This window comes from Dromiciops gliroides, chromosome 2 (genome assembly GCF_019393635.1).
Source record: "Dromiciops gliroides isolate mDroGli1 chromosome 2, mDroGli1.pri, whole genome shotgun sequence".
NCBI classification, from domain to species: Eukaryota; Metazoa; Chordata; class Mammalia; order Microbiotheria; family Microbiotheriidae; genus Dromiciops; species Dromiciops gliroides.
In genome coordinates, this window is record NC_057862.1 from 252,524,934 (window position 1) to 252,544,044 (window position 19,111).

Consider the following 19,111-nt stretch of genomic DNA (forward strand, 5'->3'; position numbering starts at 1 on the left):
TTCATACCTTCTCTGTATCAATGCCTTTTGACATGGACCATGTGGAGACGATATAATCCATAACTCGCTCACTAAGGCCTTTAGGGACTTGGTATAGTTTTAGGAAGTCCCGAACATTGTTCAGCATTTCATGGTAGCGATTGGTGTTGGCATACATTTGCTGGAAAATTGTAGTAACATTTCCAAAAATAGTTGCATATAGGAGAGCTGAAAGAGAATAAAAAATGATAAAAAGTAAACACAAATAATCTAGGGAAATAAAAAAGGAAGCATAAATATAAAGATCATGTTGATGAATATCATAAGCTAGGAACATGTGTATTTCAGTAGAGTATATGACCAAAAAAAGTGAATTTTGACCCAACTTCTTTACTTAGGAATATGAAGCAATTAGTGATAAATAATGTTATTGTATATGGGTCAAAGATATCATAGCCCAGGAACTTGTGAGAACATCTTTCCTTCATTTGGTCTCCTTTGAATAAAATTTCAGTTTAAATTTATATTTTCAATCTCCAGGGACTGATTATTATTTGGGAATTGATTCTTTATGATATTGATTCTTTTCTTACATATCTGATAACTCTCTATATCCTTTGCAGATAAATCTTCTACATCAAGAGCCTAGGTTCTATGTTATTCTCTATATATACTCTCAAATTTGGTGACCTTATCAGCTCTAATGGTCCAATTATCATCTCTGTGCTGAATATTCCAAAGCTACATATACAGCCCTAACCTCTTTCCTAAGATCCACCTATACATCAAAAACTACCTATTACACATCCCCATACAACATATACTGCAAATGCGTCAAACTCAGCATATCTAAAATGGGACTCATTATGTTTCTATCCCCTGCCAAATCCCCACGCTTCTGAACTTCCTTATTAGTTTTAGCACTACCATCCTTCCAGTAAATCAAATTTCTATATTTACTTAATATTTGACTCTTTGCTCTTAATTACCCAACCTAAGTTGGGAATGTTTTTCATGTATTTCCCACCATATCTTTCATATTCATCCCCTTCTCTCCATTCGTACACCACCACAGTTTGTTTCTCACCCGGACTACTATAGTAGCCTCCTAATTAGTCTCTCAGCCTCTAGTGTATCCTCTCCCCAATCCATCCACCCCAGAGCTGCCAGCAATTTTCCTAAAGTATAATTCTAATGGTATTACTAAACTTCTGCTATTCAATAAACTTTAATGCCCCCTACTGCTCATTGGAATAAATATATAGTAAATATCTCTGTTTCTCTTTTGAAACATTTCAGAATGTGATTCCAGCCATTTTTCTGACATTATTATGCATTACTCCCCTTACCATACTTTATGATCCAGCCCAAATTATCTTTTTTCTATTCCTCATACATAACACCCTCTCTATTCTATGCCTTCTTGTACTAGCTGTTCCTTGAATGGACTTCAACTGCACATCTACCCCTTCGAATTCCTCTTTTTCATTTCAAAGCTCTGTTCAAGTAACACCTTCTATAGGAAACCAACCTGATTCCCCAACTGTTCATTCCATTATTCCAAAATTTGCCTTTGTTGTCACTTTATATATATGTGTGTCTGTATGTGTGTGTGTGTGTGTTTGTGTGTGTGTGCATATTGTTCCCAATAGATTGTAAGTTACTTAATGTCTTTGTAGATTTTTAGCCCAAGATTGGTGATAAAATGCTTGCTCATTTATCTTTCCCACATTTCTGAGCTTCCTCATCTTTCACCCCCAATCTTGGCTTAGCATTACTTCTGATAAAATTTTGGTATGGTGCCTTATACATAAAAAAGTGTTACATTTTACTGGAGTGAGTTGAAAGTGGGAAAAGGTATAATGTGAAATTGTCAGCTTTGTTTCTTGTTAATAGCTTTTAAAATGTATCTGGTGAAGAAGAAATAGAAATGAATGGATAGAATAAGATCTGGTATCACTTGTCATCTTATTTTTGTGATACCTTGTGTTTTTACAATGTTTTGAAATGTATGAAGTGCTCAACTCACCCTGATATCTATAGCATAGGGTTGATTGCAAATATCATTTTTGGGGAAGGGGCAGGCAATGAGGGTTTAGCAACCTTACCTTATTCACATATTTCCATGTGATTACATTGTTTGATACTGACTGAAGTACATTAAAGATGCAGAATCTGTATTTTTTTGGTTTAAATATTAAAATATTTAGAAATTCATTTGAGAAATGTTAGCACTATATTTTTCCTATTTAGTTCTAATAAAATGTAATGTCTTACATATTATCTTGTCTTGTGTTAAGAATTCCTAAATCACAGTGATGTAGTAAATTAATATGAAAAGCAGCTTTTTGTTATGAAAAAATAGAAATTTATTGTTTTTCATGGAGAAAAATTGTTAGAAACAAGGGAAAATAAAATGTTTCCCCCCAGAAAGGTATTTTCAGTATGCTTTGTCACTAATGGCTTGATTTTTGTAGCACTTTGTATTCCATTCCTACAATATAGACTAAGAATGAATATTTTTGATGTTATTTAAAAATGGGAGTAGAATTTGCCTTAAAAGATATTTGCAGGGGCAGCTAGATGGCACAGTGGTTAAAGTACCGGCCCTGAATTCAGGAGTACCTGAGTTCAAATCCGGCCTCAGACACTTGACACTAGCTGTGTGACCCTGGGCAAGTCACTTAACCCCCATTGCCTGCAAAAAAACAAATAAAAAAAGAGATATTTGCAGGGCAGTTAGGTGGCACAGTAGATAAAACACTAGCCCTGGATTCAGGAGGACCTGAGTTCAAATCCAGCCTCAAACACTTGACATTTACTAGCTGTGTGACCCTGGGCAAGTCACTTAACCCCAAATGCCTCACCAAAAAGAAATAAACAAAGAGAAAAAGAAAAGTATAAAAGTATAATTAGCCTGAAAAATGTGGTTGTTGACATATTTCTACTGTAATAATTGTGTGTCATAATGTTTGACTAGATGTTTTTTTATAAACTCAGGCACTCTGAATGTTTTGATGTTCTCTAAGATACTTGCTTTATAAATTAAATTGTCATGATGTCTTATCTACACTATCCCTAGATGAAAGAGTTATCTTATGGTAGATTTTTCTGGTTATACTTAAGTACCAAATGACAGAAAAATTCATAATAGAAGACTTAATACATTATAAATGAAGAATATTATATGCAGCAACATATAAGATAAAACAATATTATGGAAAAACTTTTGTATCATCAGTCTTTATCTGAACCTTATGTCATTCCTTAATGTTGTTTTATTGTGTAGGAGCCATACTGAACATATTACAATAATTGGTTTAATGCTTGGGGCGGGGCTTAGAATTTTAAATAAAAAGGAAATGACATTCTACATTGGTGGATTCTTCAAAGAAAAAAATACCATCTGTAGAACCATAAGTACATCTCGTCATCACCAGCATTAAACTATCTTTCAGACCTATTATGGAACTGTCTTGAATAAGGGCATCCAGCAAAAAAACATGCCTGCTACAGAGAGCCTTCTCAACCTTAGAAAAGGAAAAAAATATATAATTGATTTTCCTCTCAGACTATATGTGAACACTGAAAAAGTAGCTTTATTACTTTTTTAAAATTCAGCCTTTCTTTACCCCAAGTCCATTCATTAATCACTGGTAGAAGAGAGTATCATGTTCATCTTTTAGGGGGATAGTGAGTGACATGCAACTTTTAGATCTGATCATAATTAAACAGGCAGTGAATTAATTAAGGAAATATAATTTTCATTTCTATGAAATATTAATATCCACACTTGGTGGATACCAGTTCAGATGAGATTTATTAAATGATTCTGCACATAGAATTCAAATGTCCATTCTGCCATCAGCAGAAATATTGCACACATTACTAAGGTCATTAAAGTGAGCTACAGAAAAATTAATAAATGACTTTTTCCCTTGTAACTTTTCAGGTTATAACATATGATTTTATCATCATTCCACATTTGAACCCTCTGTAATACATGGGACTTCTGACATGAACATAGATGATATCTACACCTAAAAGATCTTCATTTTGTCCACTCTTTCTCAGTATTCTATTAAATTGACTTCCAGATTTGTATGTGTAACCCTGGTTTCTTTCATACATTCCAATTTCTCATTACAAAGTTCATTTTCAATATCTAGAACTGGATGTCCCATAGCATTTCAAATTCAACATGTCCAAAACAGAATTCCTTATCCCTATTCTTCTCTTCCCAGCTTTCCTGTTATTGCTGAGGACACCCCCATCTTCTCACTTACCTTGGCTCACCATTGGTTCATCTTTAAGTCCTCATTCTAACTCATACCACATATATAGTCATTATCCAAGCCTTAATTTTAACTTTATAACATTTTTTGTACACGCTCCCTTTTCTCCATTTACATAGCCTCTACTCACATTTAGGTCCTCATCCCCTAACATCTACACTTAATATAATCTGTTCCCTTCTCTCTTCTTCCTCTTCTGTTTGGCATTTAATGCTCTTTACAACCTTTCTATATTTCCAATCATTTTATAGTTTACTTCCCTTCATGTATTCTATTATCTATACACACTTGCTAACTTACTCTTCCTTGTACATGATATCCCATTTCTCATCTTGCTATCTTTGCACTGAATACTCTCCCTCTTTACCTCCACCTCTTAATTTCCCTTTCTTCCAAATTCAACTTAAATGCCATTTTCTGTAAGAGGATTTTTCTGGCTACCTAAGTTACTACTTTTTTCCTCAAAAATCACCTTCTATATACATTGCATGTAGCGCGCATGCATCTAGTTATTTTCATTTTTGTCTCTCTATTTTGTCTAGTGAATTCCTTGAGGGCAGAGAATGTTTTTCCCTCTCTTTGTAGTCATAGTACTTAACACAGTGTTTGACTTATAGTAAGTAGCTAATAAATACTGGTGCAGCATGAGGATACATTGGCATCTGACATAATTGAACACACCATTTCAGTATTGCATTGCTTTTTATATGCTGACCTTTTTCAAGGTCAAGTGCAAAACTAACATTTAAACAAAGTTTTTCTACAATCTGTCTATTTCTGCATATCCCCTTAATGGCCTGTTTTCTATCTCCACCTGAAAATCCCTAGTGCCTTCATAGTGACTCCTCTCTGCCCTTATAAAAACTGCTCTTAAGAATTTGGAACTTATTCACACTAAAATATGAATGACTGATATGAACAGAAGTCTTTTTTTTTTTACTGAGGCAATTGGGGTTAAGTGACTTGCCCAAGGTCACACAGCTAGTAAGTATTAAATGTCTGAGGCCAGATTTGAACTCAGGTACTCCTGACTCCAGGGCCAGTGCTCTATCCACTGTGCCACCTAGCTGCCCTATGAACGGAAGTCTTAAGTTAAAGAATTGAAGCCTTGGTAGTAACTTTTTAGGCACCAGCCTTCAGGCAAGGGATGTTTTTCAAGGTTAAGTAAATATTCCTATAGAGATAGGCAACTTTTCCATTTACTTAGAGGATTATAATTAATATAGATAATCTGCTATATAAGTTGAACTTATAATTTATGTGGCGTATATAAAGTCAGGAAAAAACAATTTATATCCAAAGTAGCATCAGGTAAGTTCATATGGACTATCCTTCACTTCCCTATTCCACTGGCTCAACACAGCAGCATCTCATGTGTACATCTCTCTTCTGAGGATCAGATGTTGTTCTCCCAGATTCAGGAATCTGGCACCCTTGTCTTAAGGTTTAAAATTATTTAAATTTAACATTATTTCATTTGTTCTACTATTCCGATATGGCCAGAGTTTTGGCACAGTCTCTGCATTCTCTCTAAGTTGCCTTTTGACTATGGTATGAAAATTTAAAAACATAACATTGGTGCAATGTTATATAAGCACAAGCAGAAAAAACAGTTCTATAATATCAGATTAGACAGGAATGGACAGAGAAATGAAGAAAATATAGGGAAGTACAAGGAAAGAAGAAAAAAGAACCAAGTAAGATAGATATATTCCAAGTACTGTGGTTTTTGATGATCCAGAAAGGCCCTAAATTGGGACAATTTCAGTGCAAACAGTTATCAAGCAGAGTTCTACTTGCAATATCAAACATAACCCAATTGGGTTCTGCATAAATGTGTTTATTGTTGTTGTTGTTGTTCTTTTTGAACCACAAAATGGATAATGATTTTCTCATTGTTGCCAATGAACCAAACTAATTATAATGAAGGTCTTCACTTTCCTGCAGAGAGTAGGTTTTTTTTTTTTCCCCACCAACTCATATATGGGCTTAAAGTTAGAAAGAACTTTAGAAGGCATCTTATTCACTTATTTACAGATAAGGAAACTGTAACCCAGAAATAAATGGCACGTGGTATATGTCAAAGCTAGCCCATATGGATGAGAGTCTAGGCCTCACTTTCCTCATTTGTAAAATTACTCTTCAGTTCTTTCAAATTCTAAATTTATGATCTAGCTGAACAACAGCAAAACAAAACAAAACAAAAAACCTTCCTACATTGAGCAATTATGATTAATTTGCCTCATCAAAAAACAACCATCATTCATTAAGAAAATCAATATCTATTTTATTACTTCATCTTTTTTTCTGGTTTAAGATAACAACAGTAAACCATTAAAATGCATGCATGGAGATTCCCAATGGTATACCAGCTAACATTTGTCTCTGGAGAATGAGAGGATTAAAACAATTAGCAGAAAGTCTTGCATAAAAACATGTATAAATAATTAGTTGTAGCCCAGTCTTTTCTCCATTGAGAAGCTCAGTGAAAATAGATAAGATTATGATATTCAGATTCAAGGAGAAATTACCTTCTCTAGTCTCTCCATTTCATTTGCTTGTTAGGTCAAACTGCATTCGTTCAGCTACTTATTAATGTTCTTCATTTCTCAGACTTTTTTCATTTATTCATGCTGACATCTAACATTTACTTTTCCTAATTATCTTCCTTTTAGAAATCTTGGCCAGTCTATATTCAGATTTCAACAGAGCAATTTAAAATAATGATGTGAGAACACTTTCCCTCTAACCCTTACGGCTATCTAGATGGTTTAACCATCATTTTCCTTTCTATTTATATTCACTAAAGTTGATTTTTAATGATGAGTATTTTCCAAAGAGATTTGGGGAAGGAAAATTCTCCATCAATTTGTGGTTGAGTATAGAACCAACTGATTTCTTCTGGACACTAATGCAGAATTGGTGGAGCTGATCCAACCTTTCAGGAAAACAATTGGGAAGTATGCCCAATAAGTCACTAAACTGTACACACTCTTTGCTCCATTGCTACACAAATACTTCAAGGACATGAAAGACAGAGAGAAAGATTCCACATGAACAAAAATACATATTGATAGTGCTCCTTTGTAGTAACAAGAACAAGTACCAAAAAGATTGCCTATCAGTTGGAAAATATCTTAACAAACTATCGAATGTTAATTTAATTGAATTTTATTGTATAATAAGTAATTATAAATAAGAAGAATTTAGAAAAGCTTGGGAAGATCTATATGAAACAATGCCAAACCAAGTAAGCATAATCAGGATAACTTGTAAAATGATTACAATTATGAACAGGAAAACAACAATGAAAGACTTCAAAACTCTAATCAACAGTGGCCAGTAATGACATTAGAAAACTGATAGTGAAGCAAGTCTCCCACTCCACTGCAAAGAACAAGTGATTTAGAGGTATTCATTGAAGCATACATTTTTGGTCATGCCCATTTATTTCCATTTATTATGCTTGCCTATATTTATTTGTTTTAAGAAAGGAGCAACATGTAAAATCAGAGGGAAATGAAAGATCTAAAAAAGAATGAGCATCAACAAAGCAAAAGTATATGACAAAAATAAAACATACTGGCTTGGAGAAAAATTATGAAATATTAGGATTTGGTCTTTGGTACACTCAGGATATCTCTATTCCAGGAGTCCCTTATGCATTATGATTTGCTTTCCTTGCTTTGGAAACCTCTTTTTTCCCAGCCACCACTCAAAATTGATATGCCTTGTGTTTCTATACTTCCATACATCAAACTAAACTAGCTGCCCAGCTAGAAAGTAACCCATGAACAAATTTGCATGAAAATATTAATGACTTAAAACAACTTAATATATAATAGTCACATTCATATAACTCCTTATCAAGTAGTTTCTCAAAACAGCCCAGTGGAGTAAACAGTATAAATATTATTAATTTTATTTCCATTTTATAAATGAGAAACTTGAAACTTCAAGAGCTTGTGACTTTAGCACAAGAATTTAACAGCTATCAGCTGTAACTTAAAACAAGGCTCATTCTCTTTCTTCTACACCATTCCATCAATTTCCCCTAGGAATGGTTATTTTTTAAAGTATAATTCCTGGGATAATATTATAACCTGAAGTTAAGAATCACTAATAGGGAGTGGCTGGTTGGCACAGTGGATAAAGCACCAGCCCTGGATTCAGGAGTACCTGACTTCAAATCTGGCCACAGACACTTGACACTTACTAGATGTGTGACCCTGGGCAAGTCACTTAACCCCCATTGCCTCACACACAAAAAAAGAGAGAGAATCACTAATAGAATTTTAATTATTGCAATAAATTAGTGGAGGAGATTATATGGAGATAGATAAAATCCATCCATTTGCATTAGAAGCTTGACAGTCAGCCTAGACAAAAGATTGGCCCTAAAATTGTCTAAACAGAATCTCTGCTCTAATAATTTCTTTTTTTTGCCCTAACAATTTCAAGAATTTCCTGCTAGTAATCAATGTTTGTGTTTTCAATGAGCATGAGGAATCATTTAAGTTAGTCACAATTAATATTAAGTTAATGCAAAAAAAGGGGGGGCATCAAGAAAAAGCAAGAAAGATGCAGTACAATGAGGGAGCAAATGAGAGAGAAAGAATGGAAGCAAGGAGAACAAAGGAAAGTAGGGAGAGAGCCAGACATTTTTATCTATTTTGTTTTTCGTCAAAAGAAATTTACTGTGCTTGGGTTTGTAATACTGAGGTCTTTATTTAACAGGATTTTAGCAAGACAACAATTTTTGTCACAGAAAGTGACTTTGGAAACATAGTTACAATGGTAGTAGAGCTTAATTTTAATATCATTCATAATTACAGATTAGCATATACTCTTTGATACTTCAAGGATTCACTATTTCATTATGGGTTCTTGCCTCCCTCAGAAGCACAAACTGCAATCCTTATATTATGGGATAGTAGACTGCCATTATGATTTCCTCTCCTCTCCTCTTTTAAACCCTCTGTAACCTGGCTTCTGATCTCATCATTCCATTGAAACTATGCTCTCCAGAGCATATGATCACTTCATTTGCATTCCGTGAGCCTTATCCTTTACTTCCTCTCAACATTTGCCACTGATGACCTTGCCTTCTATTCCTGGGCACTCTCTTTTCTTGTGGTTTTCATGACACTGCTCTTTCCTACCTATCTGACTGTTCCTTAGTCTCCTTTGTTGGATCTTCATTCATGCCCATTAACTATGGTTTTCCCATAAGACTTTGTCCTGGGTTTTCCTTTCTTTACATACTGTCTCACTTGGTGTTCTCTTTATTTGCCATTAACTCAATGATCATCTCTTTGCACAAGATTCCCAAATTTATTTATTCAGGCCTAATTTCTCTTTTGAGCTACATTCTGCCATCACTGACAGCCTAGTGGACATCTCAAACTGGATATCCTGAAGGCATTTAAAATGTGTATCTGAAACTGAATTCATTATTTTTATTGTCAGTGGCATAATAATCCTTCTAATCATTAAGATTCACAACCTAAATGTCATCCTCATCTTCCCACTACCAGTTGCTCCACATTTCCAATACATAGCCAAATTTTGTTATCTCTCTCTTCACAACATGTTTCATGTATGTCTCCTTATTTTAGTTCATACAGATAGCATCCTAATTTAGGCCTATAATTCCTCTCATTTCAACTATTACAACAGCCTCCTAACTAGTCTCCCTGTCTCATTTTTCTCTTATCCAATTCATCTTTCACAGAAATGAGAGAGAGAAACAAAGACATAAACAGACAAAGATAGAGACAGAGAGTCAGGGAGAGAGGTGATGGGGGGAGATGAATAGAAACAGAGATACAAAGAAATAGGAATAAAGGCAGATAGATACGGAGAAGAAGAGATTTGACACGGGTTTTTTTTGCAAAGTGCTCTCTCTGACTGGGGCCCCATAGCTAAAAATAGAAAGAAACATGCATCATTTTATTACAACTTTTCAGAGAAGAGTGAGAATATTTGCATCAGGATGTCCATCTAGGCAATAAAGCAGTAGTAGGGTTATACAAAAAAAGACTGGTTGAACTATATGCACCACATCACTATGCAACTGCTACACATATGCCTGTATACCTATTCACTATGTATATACCTATACACATGTAGCTTCTCCCATTAAAATGGAAGTTCCTTGAGGCAAGAGACTATTTTTTCTTTTTACTTGTAGTCCCCACCATCTAACATGATATCTGGTACATGGTAAGTGCTTAGTAAATGTTTGCTGATTGATATACTCTGAGTCAAATAATGGTCTCTAAAATATCAACTTCTAGGTTTGACTTCAATTACTGTTCTAAAAAGCACTTCCCTTTTCAAAGACCTTTTCTCATAGGCATCATAATTATTCAATCTTCCACCTTCTCTACTCCATCCCACAATGTAGCCCATTTCCACAGGGCCCTGAAACCATCTACTAATCATCAGAGAAAATATAGTCATCAATTCTGGATAAAGTTATTAGTTCATAATGGCCCAAGTTGTTTTGCCTCTACTGGGGTATTTGTCAGTTCCAAGGGAGATGGCAGGAATAGTTCTTGATTAAATTTCACTTACCACATATGACTGCCCAATGGAGGATTCCCCCCCGCAGGGGACTTTATGTAGGCATGTCGCATATTTTTTTTCTATTTATAAGACCAGGTATATATTTTAAAAGCCTGGCAAAATTAATTTCTTCTCCTCCTATTGCTGCTGCTGCCACAGCTTCTGCTACTACTACAACAACTAACAATAATAAAAAATAATTATAATTATTCATATGTACAAATGCCTCAAGTTTTACATAGTAATTTTCTCACAGCACCCTTTTATTAATCTCATTTTTTAGATGAGCAAATAGAGTTACAGAATGGTTACCTGAGTTGAAAGAACATATGTTTTTTTGGGGGTGGCAATGAGGGTCAAGTGACTTGCCCGGGTCACACAGCTAGTAAGCTTCAAGTATCTGAGGCTGGATCTGAACTCAAGTCCTTCTGAATCCAGGCTGGTGCTTTATCTACTGCACCACCTAGCTGCCCCAGAATATATGATTTTGATGTAGAATTTAGACCCCAGTCTTCCTTATTCCAAGTCCAAGGTTATATTCATTATGCTATGCTGCCACTCAGCAGTTTTTATAGGTCCAGTGATTTTATTTTGTACTGTGTCACTTGACCTCCCCCCCACACTATCTCCTAATAGTAGTGTCTAACAGATTCCAATGCAATGATAAATTTAGTATCTTCTCTAAAGTAGCCCTTTATAATTTAGAGATTTTAAATTTAAAGTAAAGATGAAACTCAAAACTGCTTGTTTAACAAAGTGTAACGATTGGAATGACGCCACCTGCTGGAGACTTACTGTAGAAGAGTTCTGCCCATGAAACGAAGGTCTTCGAGGACAAGACCAGGAGTCTTTTCTTTGGTGTCAGGAAGTGACGCGAACTAGTGGGAGGAGGAAGGAAGAGACTGGCGCTCGCTCTTGCGCCTTTTCCTGGGGACTCTGGCAGAGAAGGGAGCTAGAAATGTGCTCTCCCTTTAATAGATAGGAATCTAGGCCTTTCTCTCTCTCTTTACCAAATTCTTATTCTCCTTAATAAATGCTTAAAAGCCGAACTCTTGCTAAAGCTTATAATTTATTGGTGACCGCTCATTAGATATTTTAGACAGACTAGCTAGAATTTTAGCCCTTAACAAAAGGAAGTCCTCTAGCACATTTTCTGTGGCATGTTGATGAATAGATATGGTCAAGAATCACACATGATGAGGAAGTTTGCATGTGTGATGATCTGCATTGATACAAAAGGGTACCCACATCCATGAGATAATGAATCAATAAAAATATCTAAGTACGGAAACAGGCAATGAAATATAAAGTGATCTTGAGTTAAGGTAGTTTTCTTGAAATATTTCTAGGAAGGAATCAGAATATTATTTTCATTTTGCACATGGTAACAAATAAAAAGAGTTCCTCCTCTATTGACATAGATTTTAAGGGTAACTTACACACCTAGATTCAGCCTTGAAGTAAAAACTTTAGTAGAAGGATATGAGGAGTGAATATAACATATAAAGACATTTTGACTAGAAAGATGAATGGTTTTCCTGAAATACAGCAAAAGTCTATGAAATCATAAAAGGCTGGTTCATCAAATCTTGCAATTTTAGAATCTTCATGACATAACAGAGCAATACATATAGGGTCAGAGAATTTTGGTTCAGTTCCTGGATATATCACATACTATCAGTGTGACCTTGATCAGTGAAGGGAAAGTCTATAGAGAATTTGTAATATTCATTAAGTATCTAGTATGTGGCAGACGCTGCATTAAGTACATTATAATATTATCCCATTTGGTCTTCACCACACCCCTAGGAGGTAGGTACTATAATTTTCCCCATTTTGCAGTTGAGAAAACTGAGGCAGAGTAAAATGAGTTCCACAGATATCTGAGGCCAAATTTGAGGTCAAATATTTCTGCTACTAGGCGCAGTACTTATCCACTTTGTCATGTCTCTAGGCTTTAATTCTCTAATTTTAAACTGAAAGAGTTGAACTTGATGACCTTGAGGTTTTCTTTTGGCTCTAAATTTTTAATCCTATGAATTGGAAAGCACTCTTTGATGAAGGTAGTTTTAGGACAAGTATAAAGATATATTACTTTTAAATATGGCTAGTAGAATTGTGAAGAAAAATGGTATAAAAATGTATAAGGTGTCAACACTATTGTTGAGGTAAAGCAGGGCATAACTGCCTGCTTCAGCACTAAGTGGGTGGAAAGTACTTAAGAGTTTAAGTAAATTGTGATTAGCATAGGATATGTAAAAAAGGAGAAAAGGCCATTACCAAGGGTCTAAATTTAAATATCCTGGACAATTTTAGACTTTTTAAGTTGGTCTAGACTTATTACAGAACAAGAATTCATGTGAGTTTTTAGGGACATTATTGCTTTGCATGGGTCTTTTCTAAGATATATGTCAGTCATATAGAATTTGTTAAGTGCCTAGTATATGCTAGGTACTGTGCTAAGCAGTAGAATGAAGAAATTATGAGAGTTTGTGCACTCTCCCAGACATCTGTTGGAAAGTGGTAATGCTTAATAACATCCCATTTGAAGCTATCAATATCATAGTAAGAGAATAATCTGTGGTGAGTAGTCCTCTCAGAGACAACTCCAGCAGCATTTCTGATATGGCACTATTTCTGACACTATCCTTTCATCTTATGGGTATTCTTATAGACAATACATAACAACTAAATGATATAGCCTGAAAAAAATTAAGGATTATTTAGAAAAAAGATCTGGATTCCATTCCATTCTAGTTCCTAAAGAAAGTTTGGGTTTCTTTAGAGGTTACAAGCATAGAGGATATCAATTAATAAGTCAAGACAAGTCATCATCCATTATGTACTGCAAAATATTCCCAAATTATACTTTTAGGAACAGAGTTCTAAGTTACATGAACATTTTAGCATGACATTTCTTATGTTTATAGCCTGAATTTTTCTTCTAAAAATTCAAGACCAGACATCCCATAAATAATATGTATTTAGAGTATGTTCTATCATCCCAAGTGATTTTAACATGTGTTCACTGGGACTGAGTGGCCTGATACCTCTTGTCTTAGTACCACATTATTAAAACTCCCACAATGTAATAGAAAAGATAATTTAAGGGGCACCTAGGTGGCACAGAGGATAGAGCATAGGCCCTGGATTCAGGAGGACCTGAGTTCAAATCCAGCCTCAGACACTTTACACTTACTAGCTGTGTGATCCTGGGCAAGTCACTTAACCTCAATTCCCTCACAAAAGAAAAAAAAAAAGATAATTTACTGAGTGATACCACCCTGGAAGATTGAATTTGCCTTCAGAAGTAAATACTAATATCCAAAGAACATTTAATTTAGCATAAAACTAGATTCAATAACACTGATCATATATTAATTTTCATTTTTAAAGAATAAAAATTTACTGAAATAGTGTGCTTTCTTTCATTCATCAGCCATTTTCATTATGTTGAGTACCTAGGAATACATGAAGTCAAATATGTCATGGACTTGGGGCAGCTAGGTGGTGCAGTAGATAAAGCACCAGCCCTAGATTCAGGAGGACCTGATTTCAAATCTGGCCTCAGACACTTGACACTTACTAGCTGTGTGACCCTGGGCAAAAAAAAATGTCATGGACTAAGCTGAGCTCTTTGAATAAAGCACAACCATAAAGTTCTAGGACATTGTCTAATTCCAAACTCTAGTAACCATGTGAGAAATAAGTTCAGTGTGGCAAGGAGACAGGAGATTTGAATATTGAGAGATAGGGGAAAAGTAGTGGAAAATTGGGGAAGTTGAAGGAAAAGGGTATTAAGGTGCTTTAGGTCAAATCTTTCTATACTGAAAAAAGTTTATGTCAGAGACATATGGAGGGCAAAAGAGTATACTCAACATAGGTCTAATAGGCACTGCAATGGATGACAGAATATTTTCCCCACATTTCAGTGAAAGCTACCTGCTTTTAAATACACTGACCTGAGGGGGCAGAGCCAAGATGGCAGAGAAGAGGCTGTGACTCCCACAAGCTCCAGATAAACCTGTCCACTAACTCCCAAATAATGAAGTAAAACAAAACAAAACAAAACAAAAAACAGAGCAGCCTAATGCACATAAGAACAGAGTGAGACTATTTTTTCAGCAAAAGAGGGCAATTGTGATCACCTACTGATGAGGCTGAACAGCTCAGTGAGCAGTCCAGACCCAGCCAGGAACAGACAGTGCTTCCAGAGTCTTCAGCACCAGCAGCTTCTGATGCTCTGATTGCAGACTGGTGAGGGGGTTTGGCAGGAGGCCCGGGGTGAAGTGGAGGCAGCCTCTGCTGGAGTTGGGACGAAGTGCCCTGGTTCTGAACCAGTGGGCTAAATTGAGTGGTGGTGGCCCAGTGGGGGAGGGGCACAGGCAAGCCAAGTTTCAGAGCATAGAGAATCAGAGTTCAATTGGATTTCCATTTCCAGTCCAAAGAGAAAGGCCAGGAAGGCTGAAAAAAAGCCCAATCACCCCCTGGGTCATGCTGTAACTCGAAACAGTGTATGCTGGAAGCAGCGCTACACTTTAAGTAGGAGTTGAAAGCCAAGAAATAGTCAGCCAAGATGAGTAGGCAGAGAAAACAACGGAACAAAAAAACTTCTTTGGGGGAAAGGTAGACCAAAATACACCCACAGAAGAAGTAGATAATAACAGGGTCAAAGCTTCCAAGAAAAATATGAATTGGTCTCAGGCCATGGAAACACTCAAAAGGGACTTTGAAGAGAAAGTTGGAGAGATAGAAGGAAGATTTAGAGAGATGGAGGAAAGAATGGAAAGAGAAATGAGAGCAATACAGGAAACTCATGAGAAAAAAGTCAACAGTTTAAAAAGCCAAATGGGAAAATGAATAGAAAAGATCTCTCAAGAAAATAATTACCTAAGAATTAGGATTGAACAAATGGAAGCTAGTAACTCCATGAGAAACCAAGACAAAGTAAAGCAAATGCAACTGAATAAAAAAAGAGGGTGATATGAAATATCTTCTTGGAAAAACAACTGACCTGGAAAACAGATTCAGGAGAGAGAATTTGAAAATCATTGGACTACCTGAAAACCATGATTAAAATAAGAGCTCAGAAACCATCCTCCAAGAGATTGTCAGGGGAAATTGCCCTGATATTCTAGAAGCAGAAGGCAAAATAGAAATTGAAAGAATCTACCAATCACTTCCTGAAAGATATCCCCAAAGGAAAACCTCCAGGGATATTATATCCAAATTCCAGAACTCTCCAGTCAAGAAGAAAATATTGCAAGCAGCTAGAAAAAATGAATCCGATTACTGTGGTGCTCCAATAAGGCTAAAACAAGATCTAGCAGCATCTATATTAAAGGACTGGAGGGCACGGAATATGATATTCCAGAGGGCAAGGGAACTGGGACTACAGTCAACAATCATGTACCCAGCAAAACTGAGTATAATCTTTCAAAGGAAAAAATGATACTTCAATGAAAAAGAGGACTTTCAGGCATTTGTGAGTAAAAGAACTCAACTGAATAGAAAATTTGACTTTCAAATACAAGACCCTGGAGAAGCATTAACAGGTAAACAAGAAAAAGACTTCATGAGGGATATTAGAATATCAAACTGTTTACATTCCTACAGGGAAAGATAATACTTGAACTGTGGGGAGAGGTAGTTTACATGAAGGAAAGAAGAAAAAAGCTTATGGAGGGGAGGGGAAGAGGGGGAAGGAGTAGGGGAGTGAGTGAACCTTAATATCATCAGAATTGGCTCAAAAAGGCACTAACATTCAAGTAGGTATAGTAATATATTTTTGCCATGAGGGAGGGGAGGGAGAGAAGTGGGGAGAGAAGTGGGGAAGAAGGGAATGGCAGATTGGGGGAGAGAGCAGTAAAAAGCAAAACACTTTCAAGGAAGGTGAAGATTCTCTGCGTAATACCACATGTATGACATATATTGAATTGCTTTATTTCATAGTGAGGGTTGAGGAGGGAGGGAAGAAGAAAAATTTAGAACACAGAATCAGCTCAAAGACCTTAATCTCATCAGAGTGGGCTCAAGGAGGGAATAACATACACACCCAATTGGGGGAAGTAATCTATTTAACCCTACAGGAAAGTAGGAGGGGAAGAGGATAAGAAGGGAAGGGTGAAAAAAGGGAGTACAGAGCAGGGGAGGGTACAGTCAGAAGTAAAACACTTTTGAGGAGGAATAGGGTAAAAGAAGATAGAAAATAGAGTAAATATCATGGAAAGGGAATAGTATGTAGGGAAATAGTTATGATGATTGATTATAATGGCAAAACATATGGTACCTACTTTGCTGGCTATTATGAAGAAAATTCTTTGTCAAGTTTAAGTTACAATATACAGGTTATGATTAACAGGATACTATCAGAAAGACCTGGAAAGAACTACATGAACTGAAGCAGAGTGAACTGTACTGTATACAAAATAACAGCAATAGTGGGGGATGATCTGCTGGGAAGCATGTGGTTATTTTCAGCAAGGCAATGATCCAATATAACCCTGAAGGACTTATGTAAATTGCAATCCATCTACAGAGAAAGAACTGATAGTATCTGAAAACAAATGGAAACACATTTTTAATTTTTTTTTGTTTTTGACAATTCCTTAATCTGAATTTTATTTTTAACTGTTTTCTTTCACAACCTAGCTAATGTGGGAATGTTTTCCATTACTACTCATGTATAACTTATTTTGAATTGCTTGAGTTCTTGTGGGTGTGGGGTGGGAAGGGAGGGATGAAGAGAAATTAGAACACAAATTGATGTCGAAATTTGTTTTTACATATATTTTGGAAAATAAAATTCTATTCCTAATGACCAAAAAAAAGTGAAAGACTGAAAATTTCTTTCATCTATGCCATAGTATTCAAAATGACACTTTTTGTAGTAGCAAAAAACTGAAAGTAGAAGAGTTGTTAGTGTGCTGGGGATAGACTGAATAAATTCTGCTATTATATATAAAGGAAAGGAAATGGATTGTTATACCATATCAAATGATGAATGAAAAGAATTAAAATAAAATAAAATAAATATACCTGACCTATTCAGTGTCATAAGTTTAGTGGAGCAGTAGCTGACATGCAATCAAATTCCAACACAGTGACTCTATTAATCTAAATTCAAATATATTAATTAAAGCCCCTCCTTTTCCATTGGTGTCTCCACTTTTTTTCAAAATATGCACATTTTCCCATCATGAAGTGAAGAGGAAAAACAAAAAACTTTGTTTGACTTTACTTCCCCCAATTACTACCCTAATTATTACTTTTTGTTTTGCTGCCAAATTATCCAACATAAAAGGTCTACATTTTGTATTCTAATACATCTTCAAATACTATAATCTGGTTTTAATTCCAATTATTCTGCTTAAACTGAATCTCTGAAGATTATCAATGATTGTCAAAATTATCAAGCCTCTATATGACTAAAGCCTCTTTCTGATACAGACATCTACTGATTTCTCTGTACCATACTTATCATATCATCTGTGTTAAATATATCTTCTCTTTCCTTTGGCTTCTATGACACAATCAGTCTCTTAATATATTAAGAACTTACTACATGCCAACTACTGTGCTAAGTTTTGAGGATACAAATAGAATCAAAAGGATGACTGCCTCTGCATTCAAGTAGCTTACATTATGATAGGGGGAAACAATACGTAAAAGGGAACTAAGTAAGAAGCAGGACTAGGGGGAGTAGAGAAGGCATCTATATGGGAACAAGGTGGTAAATTCTATCAAGTTAGAAGTAGAGACAGGAAAAGAATTAAAGGTGGTTGGCCTGGACCCATCCCCACAATGTTGGCTCTTGGAAAAACTCACCAATGGAAGAAGGGATCTATAAGGACAGAGAAGTGACAGTTGTCACAGGTGCTAAGGGAAATTCCAAGATAAGCAGGCAAATAAAGCATAGTGGCAGAGTCAGAAACAGAACGTGAAGAGGAAACACAGAACATTCTTTCTTCTACTCAGCACTCTTCAATCTCTTCTATCAAATGCTTTTCCTCTTCCAACCCACTAAATATAGATATTCTACAAGGCTTAATCCTTGGGTCTTCTCTTTAGATATCCTTTCCCTTTGTGAAGTGAAGATCTTTTGTTTTTCTGCTTCAACTGCAACCTCTATGCTAATACTATTCAAGTCTATATTTGGAATCTCAAGTTCTTACCCAAGGTTTAATCCTATATTTCCAACTACCTATTATATGGTTTCATTTGGACAATTCACTGTTATAGCAAACTTATCATAGCTGAAATCTAAT

The 19,111-nt window shown here is 35.6% G+C and overlaps 1 protein-coding gene across 1 annotated transcript in view; it reads right to left on the minus strand.

The window, feature by feature from the left end:
- KCNH5 (potassium voltage-gated channel subfamily H member 5) overlaps positions 1-19,111 on the minus strand; it is a 511,342-nt gene that overhangs the window by 176,495 nt on the left and 315,736 nt on the right. Inside the window, exon 8 of the mRNA XM_043987371.1 lies at positions 8-207. Within this exon, the coding sequence (XP_043843306.1) occupies positions 8-207 (200 nt within the window). The remainder of the gene's footprint in view (positions 1-7; positions 208-19,111) is intronic.